This window comes from Cryptotermes secundus, unplaced genomic scaffold (assembly GCF_002891405.2).
Source record: "Cryptotermes secundus unplaced genomic scaffold, Csec_1.0 scaffold6, whole genome shotgun sequence".
NCBI classification, from domain to species: domain Eukaryota; kingdom Metazoa; phylum Arthropoda; class Insecta; order Blattodea; family Kalotermitidae; genus Cryptotermes; species Cryptotermes secundus.
Genome location: NW_019725001.1, coordinates 896,790 through 916,315, shown reverse-complemented (window position 1 = coordinate 916,315; position 19,526 = coordinate 896,790). Strand labels below are relative to the sequence as shown.

The 19,526-nt window shown below is 42.2% G+C and overlaps 1 protein-coding gene across 1 annotated transcript; it reads right to left on the bottom strand.

Annotated features, from left to right (window-relative positions):
- Positions 1-16,896: 16,896 nt before the first annotated feature.
- LOC111863140 (SOX domain-containing protein dichaete) lies at positions 16,897-18,605 on the bottom strand. The gene has a single exon (XM_023849186.2). The coding sequence runs from the start codon at positions 18,488-18,490 to the stop codon at positions 17,579-17,581; it is 912 nt and encodes a 303-aa protein (XP_023704954.2). The 5' UTR covers positions 18,491-18,605; the 3' UTR covers positions 16,897-17,578.
- Between the last annotated feature and the right edge of the window lie 921 nt (positions 18,606-19,526).

Below are 19,526 nucleotides of genomic sequence, written 5' to 3'. Positions count from 1 at the left end.
AAAATTCCTGGTGCTCATTTCTGTAAGAGGCTGAGTCCATCCCAGGGCTATACTGCAGCTGGAAGGATTAAGTCAACTGAAAAACTCAATGACATGTTCGGAAATTGAACCCGCGACCTTCCGTCTTGTAGCATAGTGTCTCAACCAACTACGCTACCGCGTGCCCCACTAGTGAGTTATGATTGAAATAATTTTTAAAATTCACTTCCATTTTTCTGTACTCTCTTGAAGAAAGTTTAACTGTAATTAAGTTCAAAAGGACTGGACTAAGCCGCTTATCTCTGTACTGTACAACTGTTGAGTGTCAGCCTCCGATACTTCCGTTTCCTTCGAAACAGCACAGTTATGCTTACTACGACGTTTGGAAAAATATCTTGAGTGGTTTTATCTCCGTATTGTTCAGCTATTTAGTATCTTTTGATAGTGTATAAACTTATCGGACTTCCGTTTATCTGTTTGTTTCTGAACATCTCACCTCCATCTACTATAACCACCCACAGAAATGTTTACACTGGGATTGCGCACCTCCCTGTTTAGGCATCCAGTGTTCTCTCAAAGCGAATGTTTTGTCTCTGCTTTTTGCCTGATGTCTTATATTCTAGTATCACGAAAATCTGCCAAGTGTTGTTTATGAGCCCCCATCAACGGAGATAGAACCAATTGAGCCGTATTCACGTTAAATTAAATAGAGGCCCCACCCTGTATAGAACAGTCCAGTTAACATCGCAGTTTATGCTGTCACTTGATAACAGATCTCGTTAGTAATGATCGTAGATACATTCTGTTTCGAAACCGTGTTCATTACAAATATTGCATATATGGTAAAATTGTTCCTGTGCTTAAATAATTAAGAACTACGCCATGAAGGCGAATGGGGGAGTGGATGTATAGATCCACGATTTCTTAACCTTGGCCCTAGCTGAAGGTTAGTGGTCAGCTTCACGCCCCGGAGAACACCCCACCCCTACACATTGCTTAGGAGGTTGGGTGGATCCCAGAGTCGATCTGGACGGCGCTGAGAAGAGACAAATTCTTGACCATACCGGGACTCGAACTCCGACCCCTCGGTCGTCCAGCCCGTAGCCAGTCGCTATACCGGCTACTATAAATATTGCATACAGGGATCAGTAATGAAAACACACTTTTATAATCACTGTATAAACATATATTTTATTAACAAAACTGTATTACAATAATCATATGAACACTCTGCTTTGACACATTAAGCAGCCATTTGCGCTATTCTGAGATCTGTATTTCTAAACCTACAAAGTCCACAGCTGCTGCTGGGCAGTTTCTTGTCGTGAAGCATTCACCACAGCGGGCTTAAACGAGACATTTTATGATACGAAACTATGATATAAATCTGCGTAAGCACCACATTCTGTTTGGGAATTGAGATATTTCAAGCAACAGAAGGTCCAGACTGAGGTAACTGGAGCACGAGAAGATTATGCTGAAAGTGGAGAGTTGGGCAAAGAGGGAAACAATATGAGGAACTCGTGTAAAGGAGGCCAAGTTCGAAGAGCATAAAGCCAAAGAGTGATTGAGCGTACACTCTTTCTTTAAGCTACGTACCCTCAGTCCGATCGCAGTGGCCAAGCACCCGCTCACTCCAACACTGCGATCATGAGTTCGAATCTCACTCAAGGCATGGATGTCAGGGGTAGGTAGAGGCCTTGCGACGGTCTGATCATTTGTCCAAGGAGTCCTACCGACTGTCTAAGATTAAGAAACTGAGGCGAAAGGATGCGTTTCACGGATGCCCTCTGTCCCAGATGGGAGTGACAGGAATGGGGAAAGATATGTCCTAAAATAAAAACAACTAAAATTATGGAAAATAGCTCCTGTTGAAATGAGAAATGTGTCATTGTCCATATATACACTTCAGCTTCGACTGGGTTACTTAATTTCTCTTGTGTTCACTACTGTATATGATCTGTTAAATTCAGTTAACTGAAATAATTTTGAAAGCTGAAGTACTACCGTACAAATATTGGTTTAGTGCAGACATGTCAAACTCAACTTGTACAGAGGGCCACCTCAGCCCTATAAATAATAGCCCAGGGCCGCACTTCAAAATAGAAATATACATTAGATTTTGATACCAGGAATTTTAATTCTATTTATTATTTATAAATAATTTCAATATAATTACCTACAGTCACATATCCTACAGTTTTAAAAAGCAAGAAAATGCCATTTTTGACAAGTATCAAACAGCTTTTCAATATGTAAAAAGAGAGATTACACAAGAAATTATGTTAGAAATAGCAAAACATTCAATTTCCTGCAGTCTGCTAATTTATGTGTGCGTGAGACTTCTTGTCTTCTGGTTTGTTGGAAAATTGTCTTTACAAATAACATTTCTACTAAAATTTTAATATTGATTTTAATATCAATTAGCTCTAAAAGTTGAGGGGCCGCATGTTTAACACGGCCGGTTTAGTGAGTTCTCTTCTCGTCCGTGACAGCTAGGGACACGGCATATTTAGAAGGAACATGTCTCCGACTTCAACATACGGCCATAAAATCCCGAAATCTTGTTAAGAGATTTCAAAATATCGAATCTGAATGTTGAGATAAGGATCTCTTTTGCCGTGACACCGTCTACTTTGTCACAGGATATAAATCTTAATCAAGCCTCATTTATTTTGTTCTTATTATGAGCTGGGAACTTGGCAGCCGGACGAGTCTTGCCAAACCAACAAAAGCCGCAGCTACACATGGCAAAACGCTCTGCTCCGAGTGCTTCTTCGTCACTAGTTTTAAACAACTGTGGAGTTTGCGGCATCTGATTCACTGCCATCTCTCGCTTTAAGGAACAATAACATTAATTTTATTCGCTAGGACAAAGCATCCTATTGTTTGCTATAGTTAGTTCATATAATGGAATGCCATTAGGAATGATCGCATCGGGACTACATATTGCAATTATCTTGTACAGGTACTTGCAAAAACATTACACACTTAATGGGTCATCAGAAAATTTTATTGCTAAATTAAACTATCTTTACAAACACCTGACAAAATTTAAAATAACCTAAATATAAAATTGACTGTCTCTGCGCCTAAGTACTACGCCATGAAGAAATGTCAGGGAGTGGAGGTTATACCTCCACGCATTCTTAACTTCGGCACTGCTAAATCGCCAGTTTTACGCCTCAGGAGAATGTGAGTGAGCCCTTCAGCCGGTCTGAATGCTGAGCAGAAGAGAAATTCCGCTTCCCTTGCCTGCAATGGAATCCTAGTTCCTCCAGTAGCCTACTCGCTCTGCTGGCCAAACTAGCCGCTGGACGCAGTAAGTAGAGTGAGTTGTTTTCTTTTCTGTTAACACGAACCCACAACTGTTAGGTACTCCGTTCTTTAAGTGGGGTCGACACGTAAGGCCCAAGTTGACCTATTCAGACAAATGTATAAGTTGCCACAGAGGGCAAAAAGCAAGATTCTACGCACGATTTAAATTTATGGACACTGTCTGGTTTATAGGACATAAACTACGTTTCCATTCTAAGAGCCGTTAACCCTTTCACAACGATAACCGTTATATGCCCCGATCAAAGTGCCCACGGTCTTCGCTCGCTCGAGGGTTGGAATCCCACTTGAGGCGTGGGTGTGTGTAGATAGCGGCCTTGTGACCGGCTGATCCCCTGTCTAAGGAGTCCTACCAACTGTGTTCAGGATTAAGAAACTGATAAAACGGCCAAGGTCCACAAGGGCTGTAGAGCCATGGAGAAATTCAATATTATAAATCACAAACTCCCTCTTATTGCTTCTACTTACATGTTTCAGCCTTTCCTCATCAAGTCACGAAGTATCCTAATTGAACCACTGTTAAGTGCACATTTAGTAAAGATCGGTACAGGCCTATTAAAATCTTTCGTAAGTACTTAAAATTTTCATTATGAAATAGGACTCTATCATTATTATTATTTTTTATTTATTTTTATTTTATTATGTATTTATTATCATTACTATGTGTATTCATATTGATGGTTATGAAAGGTTCCATTTTCGGGGATATACCGCCGTATAGTCCGCTGAAAGTGAACCAACGTCTCGGCTTCGCTTTCTTCATGGCAATTTCTTGCTTGACTTCAGGCCTAAAGTTGAAGGCGACATGCTTCTCCGAAACGTCGACGATGAAATTTAAGCGGATTTCACTGTGTTATCAGAAGATAAGAGCCTTTAGTCTGATATCAGTTCGCACGAGTGATTAATCTAGTTTTTGGTTCAGAAGTCAAAGCATTCATTCTGGGGGGTTTTGTTCAACGAATCACGGAACTGGCTGTTGCGAACGCTTGCTTGACCGTTATATTGTGTTGGTGAAATGAGATTGTGCGCAGTGCAGCCACTCTTTGTTTCTAATGCGCTCCTACCGTCTTGTTCTTTTAATTGCGATCCGAAATATTATATTTATAGGTAAAGCTTTCCCCGTCTTTAACTAATTAAGCACTCGGCCATGAAGGCTTATGGGGTAGAGAATATGTATTGATCCACATTTTGACCTCGGCATAAATTGGAGGTGAGTAGTCAGCTTCACGCCTCTGCCGCTTTACACCCAGTAAAAGAGCACCCGTGGTACCCATTGGATAGGAGGCTGGTATGGACTCTTCTTAAGAAAAAATTGACCCTTCTAGGATTCGAACCACAAACCCTCGGTCGTCCAGCCCGTAGCTAGCCGCTGTACCGGTTCCTTAAATATTTTGAACATAATTTTCATGATCCTCACTTCGTTGTACAGAATGACAGGTGACTTGATGCTGAAGGATTTTGTTCCTGATGTCATTTTCAGTCCGAAATATATGAATATAAGTTGACTCCTCAACGGTTCTAACATATTTAATTCAAGATGGATAGCTCACAAATAAATAATTTTCATTAAATTATTAATATACAGTTTAGTTTAATAAATTTCGAAATGTCCACCTTCAACTCTGGGGCACAGTCAGACTAACCTGACCATGGAACTTAGTACAGTATTAGTAATTAATGCGTCATACGTCCGACATTTTTTGAGTTGTTTCATTTGACTTCATATACGACGTTTTTTCACGTAACCTCATACAGTGAAAAAATAACTTAGTGAAGTCCGGTGATTGAGGTGACCAGTCGGCTACTACATCTGTAAACTAATCATTCTGGATCTGCGTCACATGTCAAGTGTCGGAGTTTACCTCCATGTCGGAAATACATGTGTATTTATGTTTGTAGAGCTTCAACTTATAAGGTTACCATTCACTTTACTCGATCCTTATGTAAGGTATATTGACCCTCCCAGCGTTTCTTGAAGTGGGGTGGGACTCAGTCCACTTGGTGCGTCGGCCACTAACTCCCTTATTGTACCAGCACCGAATGATAGATGATGAGTGTGGAGCAGTCGGTGGAATGAGAATTGGCAGGGGAAACATAAGTAGTCGGAGAAAACCTGCCCTAATGTCAATTTGTTTTTCACAAATCCCACATTACCTGGCATAGGCTCGAAACCGGAGCGCCGCAGTGGGAAGTAAGCGACTAACTGCCTGAGTTATACCACGGCCATAATTCCAGCGTAACTTCAGGTGTCCACTGAATCATGTTCCCCCAGATGGGTAGCCCAATTACTGTTTTTGAATGCTTTCGGGTTCCACACTTTTGCCTTGACGAATCCAAACATGTCTCCGGGCAGAATTCCACCAGCCCACCCACATACCTAACTTCTTGAAAAGTTGCCAATTGTCCTACCACTCACGAAGTTACCCTCATTTTATGGGGCCTGAAAGTATATAACTGTATTTACAAGAGCCCTCGTCTGCTCCCTATCCATCCTGTCAATCTAAGAAACATTTTAATATTATCCACCCACCTGGATCTTCAATTTCATAGTGGTCTCATTCCTTCTGGCTTTCCCACCAATATCCTATACGCAATCATCTTCTCTCTTTCGTGCCACATGCCCTGCCCACCTCATCCTCCTTGACTTGATCATTCTAATTACACTTGGAGAAGAGTACAAGTTATGAAGCTCCTCATTATGCAGTTTTCTCCAACCTCCTGTCACTTCATCTCTCTTCAGTCCAGATATTCTCCTTAGCACCCTGCTCCTCCCTTAATGTCAAAGACCAAGTTTCACACCCATACAGAACTACAGGCAAAATTACAGTTTTGTATATTCTAATTTTTATGTTTTGGACAGTAGACGAGAAGACAAAAGGTTCTGGACTGAATGGTAGCAAGCATTACTCGAGTTCAGTCTCCTCTTAATTTCCTTCTGAATCAGGTTCTGAATTTTGCTGTCTCTCCCAAACATTTGAACTGTACTACATTTTCAAATAATCTGTTAGCTATATCTATATCATGATTTTACCCTGAACACTGGTGAGGAGACAGCAGCATTTGCTTCTAGGCCACCCTTCCTACTGTTGCCACACACGTCCCTATGTTCAAGAAAGTGAATTCGGTGGATACGTTACGAATCTGTAGTTGTTATGTTTACTAGAGTCTCGTGCGCCTGACGTGGAAGCGAGCTCAGTCTGTCTGAGAGGTCTCAATCCTTGACATTTGAATAACACTTTCTTCCTATCCAATATTAACACACTGAGCGTTCAGCAGGTGACATGTGAGTCGCTTTTACGCAGCTGTTCATGAACAGTAATGAAATAGCAGGAATCTGGATTCTTCGTCTTGGAAAGCATTACTGATATTCACGATTCGCACTGCAATTGCAATTACATACCTGCCTATTGTCCTTGTCGAAATGTAAAAAGCTTTTTCATAATTTCATTCACTAAGGAAATAACAGCCTACTGTAACACAAGCATACAAGACGACTCTGGCTAGAGCACCGCTAGTCAGCGGAGTTCAGGTTGAAAGCATCTGTTCCTGCCTGAACACGAAACTACATATTGTAGCTTTTTTTTTTAATTTGCTTAGTGAGCGAGTCCAAACTGGGTCCACTCGGCACGGCGGCCACTGATTCGCCTATTGTAGCTTGCCTCGGGTGAGTATGATGATGGCGAATTTTGTGGAATCAAGATTGGCAAGGGAAACCGAAGTACTCGGAGAAAACCTGCCCCAGCGCCACTTTGCTCATCACAAATCCCACTTTACCAGACCCGGGATCGAACTCGGACCGCCGCGGTGGGAAGCCAGAAACTAACCACTTGAGCGACAATGTAGCTTAGTAACGGTTGATAATTGATTAGTGTGCATATGCCGTTTATGACTGCGAATTATTATTATTATTGCTCTACAACCTTTTTGTTGGGCCTTAGCCGCTTTTCCAGTTTCATTATGCCTCCTTGGATGGGCGATCAACCACTCGCAAGGCTGCTACCTACACACAAACGCAGAATGCACACAATACATCCTTGCCTTGAATAGGACTCGACCCCACGATCCCAGCGTTTGAGAGAGGCAGAACGGCTCATGCCTCAGACCGCGCGGCCACTGTGATCGGCCGACCTTGGGTATAGGATCCAGAAAGTACCGAAACAAAACCACCACACGTTTTGTATATTAACTACATGAGCTGTCTATGAAATACACGTATTACAAGTTCTGAGTTTCGAGGTGGATGGTCGTGTGTAGGATGCGCATGGATTGCGTCAATGTTCCATGGCTACTAGTACCATTACTTATGGTCGTAGTGTTGGTATACGTTTCGAATATAGCAGTCCATGAATGTTTATTTGTTTTGTTTTTATTACGTAAAGTATACGCTATTTAGGAATCTACCTTCTTTTGGAGTTTGAGGCTTTCAACATTATTTATATTTCCGTACATATCACGTAGAATTACGACTGTAAGGAACCGTATATGTAGGCATGTACTGATCGATTGACAACAAGGCGTGACGGCGAGGTAAAGTATTTTATGTAGCAACTTCCTCATTTAAAATTGTCATTAGCTAAGAAAGTGTGGCTTGACACTAGTAGCAGTGCTATCTGATACTAGATGTCTTAGTAGGAACAGCTATACCAAGTGCTCTATTTCATTAATGGAGCCAACAGCACGCATTGACTGCACAGCATCTTATTGGTAATGGGAAAGTAAATTTCTTATTGTAAGCATTTGGATTATGATATCGTGTAGTATAGTAAGACAGGGTCATTTTTTAGAACTGACACCATCTATAGCTCTAGTACTTAGAGCTGACAGTCCAGGAAAAGCTGCGCCGTGGATGGGCAGGTCCATTCGTGAAAGTTGAGGGGTGTTGTGATTAGTCATTCGGCTGCATTCAGTGCGAGTTGACGTCTGAAGAGCAGTCTTCCTTGTACAGTCAAATTGAAAAGTTTTGACTCTAGGAGTCTTATTTCAGTGTATTGTTCTCTAATTACTGTATTAATATTGTGACGCGTTACTTTACGTCCATCGCCTCACAACGGAAACAATGGAAACTGTTGAGTTCCAACAGCGACAAATCGAATAGAAACAGACCGTTGCGAAGGAGCGTTCCCGAGGCAACGGACTGCCGAACACATGAGTCTGGAATAGGCACTTCCATGGTAACGCAAAGAACAGGGAGCCGTTGCGTAGACAATGCAGAAGAAACGAACGCGTCTCCCCAGAAATGTACAGAGAGTTCGTTGCGCCCGTTACGTAACAGCGGACAGTAGAAACGAAACAGTGAGGAATGGTGTCTGGTATCCAGTCCGCAGGACACCTACATAAGCCAAGAGCTACAGAGACAGAAGACACACCTGTGTGGAGGCGGGGTCGAATACCTCCACCGTGACCCTGCGAGTCGTAGGAAGCGACGAAAAGGCAAGTCTCAAATCTGAGAGATTAAAATATGGTCGCGAGTCTCAAGGGACTCGGACCCGAGAAAGACTGCGCTGGCAAGGGCCAGCAGCATGTATAAAACACAGAGCCGTCCTCTCGTCAGAGAGGGCGCCCCACAAAAGCAAGACCGTAAACGTCAAACAGTAATAAATATCTGGTCATGAACCCCAGATGAGGCTCGACACCAAGACTTACTGACTGACTGTCAGTCGCAATGTGACTTCGACTCGACAGAAGACAGCAAGAAGACAGTCTTGGGATAGCCGCCGCCAGAAACAGTTGAGATCCAACCACGGCCAAGGATAGTTGAGACGTCGCATTGAAGTACTGGGCCAGAAGTCGTGGTGACAGTGACAATATTTTATCTTATTGTTTATTTTTATTCGTTGATTTTCTTTTCTGTTTATTTATATTTGTACATTTTTCTATCTCCTTTAACATGCCACCTACACGAAGTAAATTCAGTGGAAAAGTGTTGCATTCACAATCAAGAGAAATTGTTAGTAATGTATATAAGTATATGAAAGAGGCTGGGCCAACAATTACAGTGAAGAACTTAGGAGTGGAAGTAGCAAAGGCAACAGGTGTATCGGAAAGTAGTGTCAGAAGAATAATAAGAGAATCAAAAAATATCGAATCTGGGGCTTCCACTTCCTTTTCGACACCCCATAAAAAAGACCTAGGAAATCTTCACTAGTCACTTTGGACGACTTTATCGAGTCTGTGGCGAGAAGAACAATTAATGACTTCTACATAGTCGAAAAACGGAGACCTACCCTGAAAAAGTTCACGAAAAGTGTAAGAAAACATTAGATTTTCGGGGATGCATCTCCACATTAAAGAAAATTATTTTGACTTTATCAGGAGTGGGATTTCTCAAGTTCTGAATTTATTTTTAGGCTACTTTCCTCATATTGAAAAAATTGAATTAGACTTGTGAGATCATCTTACTCAATGTGTTTCCCCCTAAAACTTTAAATGCACGAACCGATCGAGGCACTATGCTACAAGCCGGAAGGTCGCGGGTTCAAGTCCCGATGAGGTCATTGGTTTCTTTTTTCAATTGACCTAATCCTTCCAGCCGCACTATGTCCCTGTGGTCGACTCAGCCTCTAACAGAAATGAGTACCAGGAATTTTCCTGGGTAGTAAAGTACGGCCGGCGCGTGGGGCTGACAACCTTACCGCCATCTTTCAGCCGATTGTCTAGATAATGTGGGACCCTCAACGTCTCACAACCCTATGGGCCTTCACGGGATAGGTTCACTTTTCTACCGATCGGTATGCATATCATGACACCTGAGGCCATGTCAGCTACACATTCCATAAATCCCTCTTATTGGAAACATCACACATGGCTGAATTGAATTTCATGAAACTATGCAAACCTTGCAATATGAGGCAACGTTTACAGTTTATTCAACAGATGCCTCCCTTCGGCAATACTTGGTTAACAGAAGCTCAAATTCTTAATGTGGAAGCAATAAACTTCATCATATCGGAACATCCATCTCGTGGATTTGGTACCCAATTCGTTCCTTCAACGGATCTCTTGAAATTGATCCATACGGGGAAAAGAGCAATGGAATTCTAGTTTTCTGATTTGGTGGTTTGGTATCGACAAAATTATTATTTTTTTTATTTATTTCTTTATTATTACATCAACAGTTAAGGTTCTCAAACCGAGTGTTGCTTCAATGACTTCGCAAGCGTAAATATTTTTTCCTGCTTTTATCAAATACTGAAACTGTTGCGAAATTAATGGAGACTATTATGTCTTCCGAGGACTTCTTATTAATTATTTAAGTATTGTCAGATATTTTGTGGTGTGAAAAAATTTTCGACTACAATAAATATATATATATGCTAATCTTGCGATCATTACTACAAATAGTTTCTGGACATTATCCATCGTCCTGTCTTTATCTTAACACTTTCCTGTTTATTTTTCAGAATACAGCGTTTCGGAGACTGGCTTCTGTCTCCATCCCTATTTCCGGAGATCGGGACTAGCTCTGAGTAGATTTTACCCGAAGACGGGGACAGAATCCAGTCCAAAAACATAACATTTTCACTATTGTAGAATCGTCACAAACTTTTAGATCATGTTACAATCATTTGTTTATAAGTAATTTGTGATACACTGAATTCTAATATAACTTACAATATCTTATTATTAAGTATTAAAATGAGCCTCTTTCAAGATTGATTTTTCTAAATACACAGCGACGCCGTCCATTTTGTTTGGAATCTCGTGTTACTTATCAGGGTCTATGTTAATACACAATGGCGTGGTATATTGTAGGCCTGTATTTATAACTGCGAAACAAGAAAAGGCGCGTGACGCAATTTTGTTAAACAAAAGTAGCAGACATTAAAAGGACGGCGTAATTCAGTCAGAGGATATAATATAATTAACTCAGTGGCAGTGTTTCTTGGAAGACGATGGTCTAATAATTTCTGAGATGTTTGGTCTGCTACGACGTACTACTCCCATGTCCACCGCTAGCTTACCGGTGTATGGCCTTACGGCGATGAAGCCCACGCCCGCCATCTCGAGGTTGCTTGGGCCTACAGCAAGGCAGATTATTTATATTTATCTTAGAATGACAATCCGACAAGTGCAAAATTATTACTGTAAATAATCCAAATACAAATATGGCCTTCCATGTTTCTGCCTTTCGAGGCCATCTTCAGAGGCTCAACATGAAATCACATGCACTATAATTGCTAAGGTCCTCAGTGTAAGTCACGTAGGTTGAGATTGTAATGTTCAGTTACTGTGGACGAAATCAATTCCTATTAGCCTACTCACTTCACGGAGCTAAGCCCTTCTTGAGAAGCCGCCAGTTGTGCAGCTACTCAAGAATTTCCCAGCATTTTATGGAACCGAAGTTTCATTGCCGTGTTTACAAGAGCCCTCCACTGGTCCCTATCCTGAGCCAGATCAATTCAGTCCATACCACCCAATTCTGTCGAAGACCTATTTTAATATTATCCATCCACCTATGTCTTGGTCTTCCTACTGGTCTCCTTCCATCTGGCTTTCCAACCAATATAATGCATGCACTCCTATTCTCCCTGATTCGTGCTATATATCCTGCCCATCCCACTCTCCTTGACTTGATCATTCTAATTATACTTGGAGAAGAGTTCAAGTTATGAAGCTCCGCATTATGCAGTTTTCTCCAACCTCCTGTCACTTCATCTCTCTTCGGTCCAACTATTCTCAACACCCTGTTCTCAAATACCTTCAGTTTATGTTCCTCCTTTCATGTCAGAGACCAACTTTCACACCCATACAGAAACACAGGTAAAATTATAGTTCTGAATGTTCTATTTTTTAGGTTTCTAGACAGCAGACGAGAAGACAAAAGGTTCTGGACTGAATGGTAGCAAGCATTACCCGAGTTCAATCGCCTCTTGATCAAATTTTGAATTGTTACTATTTTTCCCAGTAATATTTGAACTGTACCACATTTTCAAAACATCTCTTAGCTACTGCCTTTTGGTAAAAAGAAAGAAGGCAGCGAGGCTTATGAGACCACTTTTCTTTCCGTGCCCTCCCCTAATTTTTGGTTTTCTATGCGATTCGTGTAGCATCAAAAGAAAGAATTCGGTTAGTTTCTGAGTCATGAGACAGAAAAATATGGGACTCGGGACCAAGGATTGCTGTCCTGGCGAGGTCCCAACTCTCGTACTTCCCAGAACTTCTCGTTTTCTGATTGATACATATGTTAAATGTTTGGATGTCTTGTTCGGTCCGTGTAGTGTCAGAGTTGAACTTCAGGTATGGATTATTTACATTGAACTTGTTTGTCATTCTAACATTAATACAAGTGTAAGGACGAAGATTCCTCATGTTAAAACTATTTACAGCAACTAGATAATTATATTTGATTTCAGATATTTATGATTTACTTACATTGCACCCCCATTGCAAAGGCAGGCCATTCAGAAGTAACAGTTCTTTGTCGCGACTGTTTCCGACTGTGACTCCGTGCTTCACTTTTACCGTACCCCATCGCTCTTAAGTGCGTGAAAAAATTAAAAATTTTCGGCTGAGAAACATAAAAAACAAGCCTAATAAAATAAACTGAATTTACATGAAATACTTAAGTGACATTTAAAATAGACTTGTCTCTTCCGATTTTTTTCTAGACTTTCAAATTTTAATATAGGTAATTTTATTTCTACATTTTAAATTCGCGAATATTAACTTTTCAAATCTCCCAAAAATTGTAAAACAGGCGGGGTGGATAAGCAAGGGCCTCCAATATAAAATTTGATCGGATATATATACTGGAAGCTGGGCCCATCTCAGTTGTGCTTAATAAATCTCCCCCAGTCTGTCTGTATGTGTATCCCTCTATTGTTGCTAGGCAACGGCTCGAAAAAGATTACTGCGCAACGAATATATAAGCAACAATAGAATTGTTTGACGCATGATTTTCTCTACCGTCCGTGTCGTATCGAGAGCAGGAGATTGGTTCTTCTCAGAACTTCTTGTAATAAATATTTGATGTCGACAAATTTTAGTTACATTACTTATCAGATTTTATTAAAGTCTGTTCCATGGTTATGTTACATGCTAACAAGAAAATATGGCTAATCAAATGGTCATTTTTGCAATTCATTGCAAAAGCGCGAAAAAAAACGAATTTCTAAACAGGTCGATGTCATTTCCTTTTTGCCAGTTGGCTAAATTTCTTGTTGCGAAAACATATAGGAATGTCCCAACTTAACGTGACGTTTATAAATTGGTCTACTGTTCATTTTAGACTATTACATTTATAATCATAAACAAATATAATATTTCTTAGCGTAAACTTCAACAGAAATGTTAATTAAACTGTTTTAATGGGACAATTTGTTTCATTTAAACAAAACATATCTTATTAAATAAGACAGTTTCCATTAGTGAAGCAAGCAACAGGATCAAGCTCCTTTGTTTGTCACAAAATTCCATCAATATCTGCCTGTGGCTGTACAGCCCTTGTGGAACTTGGCCGCTATTTGTTTCTTAATGTTATACAGTCGGTAGGACTCTTTGGACGGGGGATCAGCCCGCCGCAAGGCCGCTACCTACACACAGAACAACACGAACACAGAATAAACGCACACACATACATGCCTCGAGTGGGATTGGAACCCACGATCCCAGTGTTCGAGCGGGAGTAAACGGTACATGCCTTAGACCGCGGGTGCCCCGTCATCTCCCCGAGCAAATTACTTTCACAATAATTGATGAGTAGTGGAAATTCGTATCAGAAAAATATTGAAACCTACATGTCCCAAGTTTTGATTCTGCGATACAAATGGGCTTAGAGCAACAGACCATGCGATTATAGACCTGAGGTTCTCACTGAGGCGAAAATTAATATAAATATATCTCGTGGTCAGAATTATGATTACTTGGAATGCGCACATGTGTACTATTCCAGTTGACAGCAATGTTGACCGTGCGATATCGTGCATGGAAGTTTGTATGGCTAAAACACGTGGTTAAGGTTTCATAGGCTCAACCGGTCAGTCACTGGCTTCCCACGGCGGTGGCCCGGGTTCGATCCTGGGTCTGGTCAAGTGGGATTTGTGGTGGACAAAGTGGCGCTCGGGCAGGTTTTCTCCGAGTACTTCGGTTTCCCTGCCAATCTTCATTCCACCAATTGCTCCACAATCACCCTCACCTATCATCTGGGGCTGGTACAATAGGCCGAAATGGTTGCAGTACAAGGGACTAGGTCCCACCCCACTAGCAATAAGAAAAACAAGGTTTCATAGTGTACGGCAGTGTTTCTCAACCACCGGTCCGTGGGGTACGGGAAAGCAAACAGTACGTAGGGCACTGATTTTTTTTTCCTGGCACTACAGCCCCAGTGGGCCTAGGCCTACCTCCATGAACTTCTCCGTTCACTTCGGTTTTTCTCGATCTTACACATACGGTAGGATTCCTTGGGCGAGTGATCAGCTCGTTGCAAGGCCTCAACCTGTACACAAACACAGAAAAACGCACACAAACATCCATGCCCTGAGTGGGATTCAAACCCACGATCCCGGCTTCCGAGCGAGCGAAGACAGTGCAGGCCTTAGACCGCTCGGCTACCGTGACTGGCACATGGCACTGATACACACACAGAATAAAAAGTCTGTGAACTGCTTTTCTTTTAATTCTCTTAGTGGGGCGTGGAGTCCAGCTGGGTCCACTCCGCAAGGCGGCCACTGATTGACCTATTGTAGCCTGCCCCCCGTGATTATGATGAAGAATTTGGTGGAATGAAGATTGGCAGGGGAAACCGAAGTACTCTGAGAAAACCCGCCCCAGCGCCACACTGTCCACCCCAAATCCCACTTGACCAGACCCGGGATCGAACTCGAGCCACTGCGGTGTGAAGGCAGCGACTAACCGCTTGAGCTATGACGTGGCCTCCTCTGAACTGCTTTGTCATACAATTATTCTGTGTTGTCACGAAAATAATATTTTAAATTATTAATAGGTTTCCAAAGCATGAACATCCGTAAAATTTTATATTGCCTTTCGTGCTGCTGTAACATAATTTGATTTTCATTTTAGTCATACAATAAGGAAAATATGACGAACTTTTAACAAATTTATCAGCTTTTCCATAACAGATTTGTGAACAGAAAACGCTTAATAGAATAGACGAAGGCTTCATATCTACTCTGACAATACACATAATAAAAATTGTAAAGTAATTATAAGGTTTCAGATTTTCAAATGGGCAACTGGCTCGATGCCAAGACTGTCTGGTACTCATGAACCTTCGTGCATCCTCACTGTAGGCCTACAGAATGGAGCTGGTTTTGTCCGATGCGTAGGTCATCATCTGCCACAACAAACGCCACATCCATAATTATAGCAAAAATTAAATTAGGGCCTACTTATCCCTGAGCTGAGCAGGCACCAAGACCCATTGCTCTCCTGCAGCTGTCGGAAGATCTATATATCTATGCCTGTACTTTTAGGGGATCTCAAATTATTTACTAAAATCTAATTTCCGGCCTAGGCCTATAAACAAAATATCTAAAAGCTAGAATTTCAAAACGCGGTACCGTATAGGCCCATTTGCAATCGGGGCCTCCAGCCATCTCAACTGGGATTCCTGTGAGACGGGAAGTTTGTCACTGCATTTGAAATAACGCATTTAGGCCTTATGTTTTCCAGTATAGGCCTACGCTAGAATATGATCTAGGTACAGCTATTTATTAAAACATATTACTGTTTGTAATATTAGGCCGCACCATAAATCAGGCAATCAGAAGCCTGCTTTCTACCACTGCGACCTGAGTTCGTTGCCAGGTTTGTAGGACTTCTGGTGCAGGTATTTCCTGAGGACCTCGATTTTCTCTGCCTATTCTAACTCCATAAATAGCTTCATAGTCATTAGTCATCCTACTGACACCGTATAGTTTAGATACAGTGTTGTTGAATAACAATAATATAGTTCTTTATGCTCAGTACAATATATTCTGCATGGAAACAACCTCACATTGCAAACATGGAGTTGGAAGGTTATACGTGTTGACAGTATCCATTCTTTTCTCTGTACGGGGAGGAGCTGCAAAACAAGTGGCAGCGTTTGCAGTCCTACAGTTTCAAGCACATAAAGACCACTGCTAAGTTGATTTGCTCGCTACACCTAGCGCTGTAAAGTAATGAAGAAGGCAGTAAATAGGACCACACCTCTTGACTGGATTAAATAGCAGATATCTGTTATAGACTCATCTAATTGTTTCATTCTCGTGTTTCGAGTAGGATGTGCAATGATTGGTATTAAACCGCGTTTGGCATCACTTTTAACGACTTGTCAGAAACGTAAAATATCTACTATTTGAATCAGTGTCATAATGGCGAACCATGAAATAAATAATTATACTTAACGGGAATGCCTTTATAGTGACAGCAAGTTTAGAATTACATAAAACATATTCACAACCATAAAAAATAGTACGGAAATTATCACCACAGAAAGAAAAACTTCGTAGAGAAAATTGCAGATGGTTAACCTAAAACTTTTCATTCGAATTCGAAATATAAATTAACCTATGTCAAGGGGCCCATACACGTATGAGTCTGGCTCGGCGAGCTTGACTCGGGAGCCGGGCTCGGATTAATTTAACCACAAACGCATGAGCTGACTTCCAACTTTGCGACCCACATACGGACGAGTCTGGCTCATTGGAACCCGAGCAATGTCGGACTTGCGAGCCAGGCTCGTACGTGTATGGGCCCCTTAATATTGAAGATATTAACCCATATGATCAATAGTACCACATTTTACAGATAATCTATAAAACGTAACATAGAAAAGTGGCACGGCAATGTCCAAATATTTTTACACTAGCATAACTCGATTTGCCTTCATTTCATGTTCATGACCGTACGCCTCTTCCACAGCTGGATGCAGCAATGTGTTGGCTGTCGATCTCAGTATTAAATAACAGTTTACAGAATAACTTTGGTAACTTTTAGGAGACTAAAATTGACAGCTCCTTCTGCATGTCCATCGTGTTACTTAACTAATTAAGCACTGCTTTACTAAGACGTATGGGGGAGTGGATGTATAGGTCCACATACTCTTGACCTCAACTATAGTTGGAGGTATGTCCATTATTAATTAAAAGATCTTTACATGCATGGGTAACAAGCCTACATTCTGAATAATGGTTTTGAAGCCTAATTCCGATCTGCAAGCAACTTACTGTTGTCGACGTCAAGGGTGTATTTCACTGACACTGCTCGTCTTAAGGTTGGCATTCCTGACGTAGGAGTCCAGTCACTCAGTTTCCCAGTGCGACTAGAAAATCACTGACACCGGCCTCCTAAGGTGTTCCAGATCTAGTGCGGGCGTTGCGCTGCTGTTCTCGGGGCTCGATCCAGGACTTCGCTGTCCCGACGTCGTGGAGCCACTTAAAAGTAGAGGCGGTGGAGGCGGCTGGAACAGAGCACTGAGGGGCTGTGGGTGAGGCTGGAACGCTTTAGTCTGACCAGACGTCGGATGAGCCAACCCAGGAATGCTCGCAGAGTACAGGGATGAGTAGAAGGGGTTGACGACGGCTGCCGAGACGCTAGCGTTCTTACTAGTGGCGGGCGTCGGGGGTTCCGCAGCGGCCGCTTGACTTACCAGTTTAGATATATGGACAGCATCGAAAGCGGACCCAAAGTAAGACGGTAGAGGATGGTAAGGCCCTAGATCTAGTGAATGAGGGGGAACTGTCGGGGCTGCAAAGTATGGTGGCAACGGGAAACTAGGGAATGCGGTGCTTACTGGAGGAGTCGCTGCTACCGCGCCACCCACGCCAACCCCCGGCGTTGTTTTGCTGCAACCGCCGAGTTGTCCCTGCTGCTGGAGAGGCAGTTTTGGCTTCCTCCTTGGCCGGTACTTGTAGTCAGGGTGCTCCTTCATGTGGACGGCCCGCAACCTCTTCGCCTCGTCTATAAACGGCCGCTTCTGCATCTCCGTCAGCAGCTTCCATTCGGCTCCTAATCTTTTCGAGATTTCGGAATTGTGCATTTTAGGATTGTCTACAGCTATCTTGCGCCTCTGGATCCGTGACCAAACCATGAAGGCGTTCATTGGCCGCTTGATGTGTGGTTCTAACGATGGATGTGAGACCTGGTGGTGGTGAACAAGGGTTTCACCGCTGAAATGCACGGCTTCCATTCCAGGCGGCGCTGGGAACGGATACCCTTGGCTGCCCACAGACATATCACGAGGACACGCTAGCTACTGCCGCCTGTGCCAGCTAACACGTGATTCTTCGGCCCCCTGTCTACTGAATAGGCTCCGCCCACTTTGTGGGCTGGTACGGTGGGCGGTGTCGATAGGCGGGGACAGAACAGGCCTGTTACCCAGTTGACTCCGCCTATGTCTTCTGATTGGAGGAGTCTAATAATAACCTAGTTCTGTGACCCATTTACCTCTGTAGGCGGAAAATAGGAACCTGGACGAGTTACTCCAGTAGCAGGAACCCAAGTTTTGTTGTTTTGTATTGTCCAGCACCTGTTCACCTCTGTGATGAAACTACTTATTCAGTTTACATAGTGCGTAAGGATTTCAGGTCCTGTCCGGTTTCTTTGTAGTGGTACTCATAAAAAAGCTCTGGAAATGAGAGATTTATTCACCTGTATTAGAGTAACTTTTCATGAATGAAATTTAATGTGTTCATTCTGGTCGGTGCTCACGTTTATGAGGTGTAGTACTGTGTTACATGGTTGAAAAGTAATGTCCCCTTCCAACCGTTATTTGGGGAGTGGGGGTGGGGAACTAAACTACATTTTTCTTTTGCCGGATTATGCCATTGGTCTCTCAGTATGTTTCGACATCCTGTTGCAATGCTTAGTAACTTAAATTGCGGGGGCAGTGCTGGAGGTGTAATTTCTTATCGTGCTCGTTGACTGTTCGCGTGTTCATGTTGTCACTTCAATTTCTACACATGCTACTCTCTGAGATATATTTCTGCCTATAACAAATCAAACCCTGATTCAGGAGGAAATTAAGAGGAGATTGAACTCGGGTAATGCTTGCTACTGTTCGGTCCAGAATCTTTTGTCTTCTCGTCTGCTGTCCAAAAACACAAAAATTAAAATATACAAAATTATAACTTTGCCTGCAGTTCTACATGGGCGTGAAACTTGAACTCTGACATTAAGGGAGGAACACAGAATAAGGGTGTTTAAGAACACGGTGTTGAGGAGAATATTTGGACCGAAGAGAGATGAAGTTAGAGGAAGTTGGAGAAAAC

Coding starts and splice junctions, on each gene's coding strand:
- LOC111863140 (XM_023849186.2), bottom strand. CDS start 18,490: ATGTCTGTGGGCAGCCAAGGGTATCCGTTCCCAGCGCCGCCTGGAATG.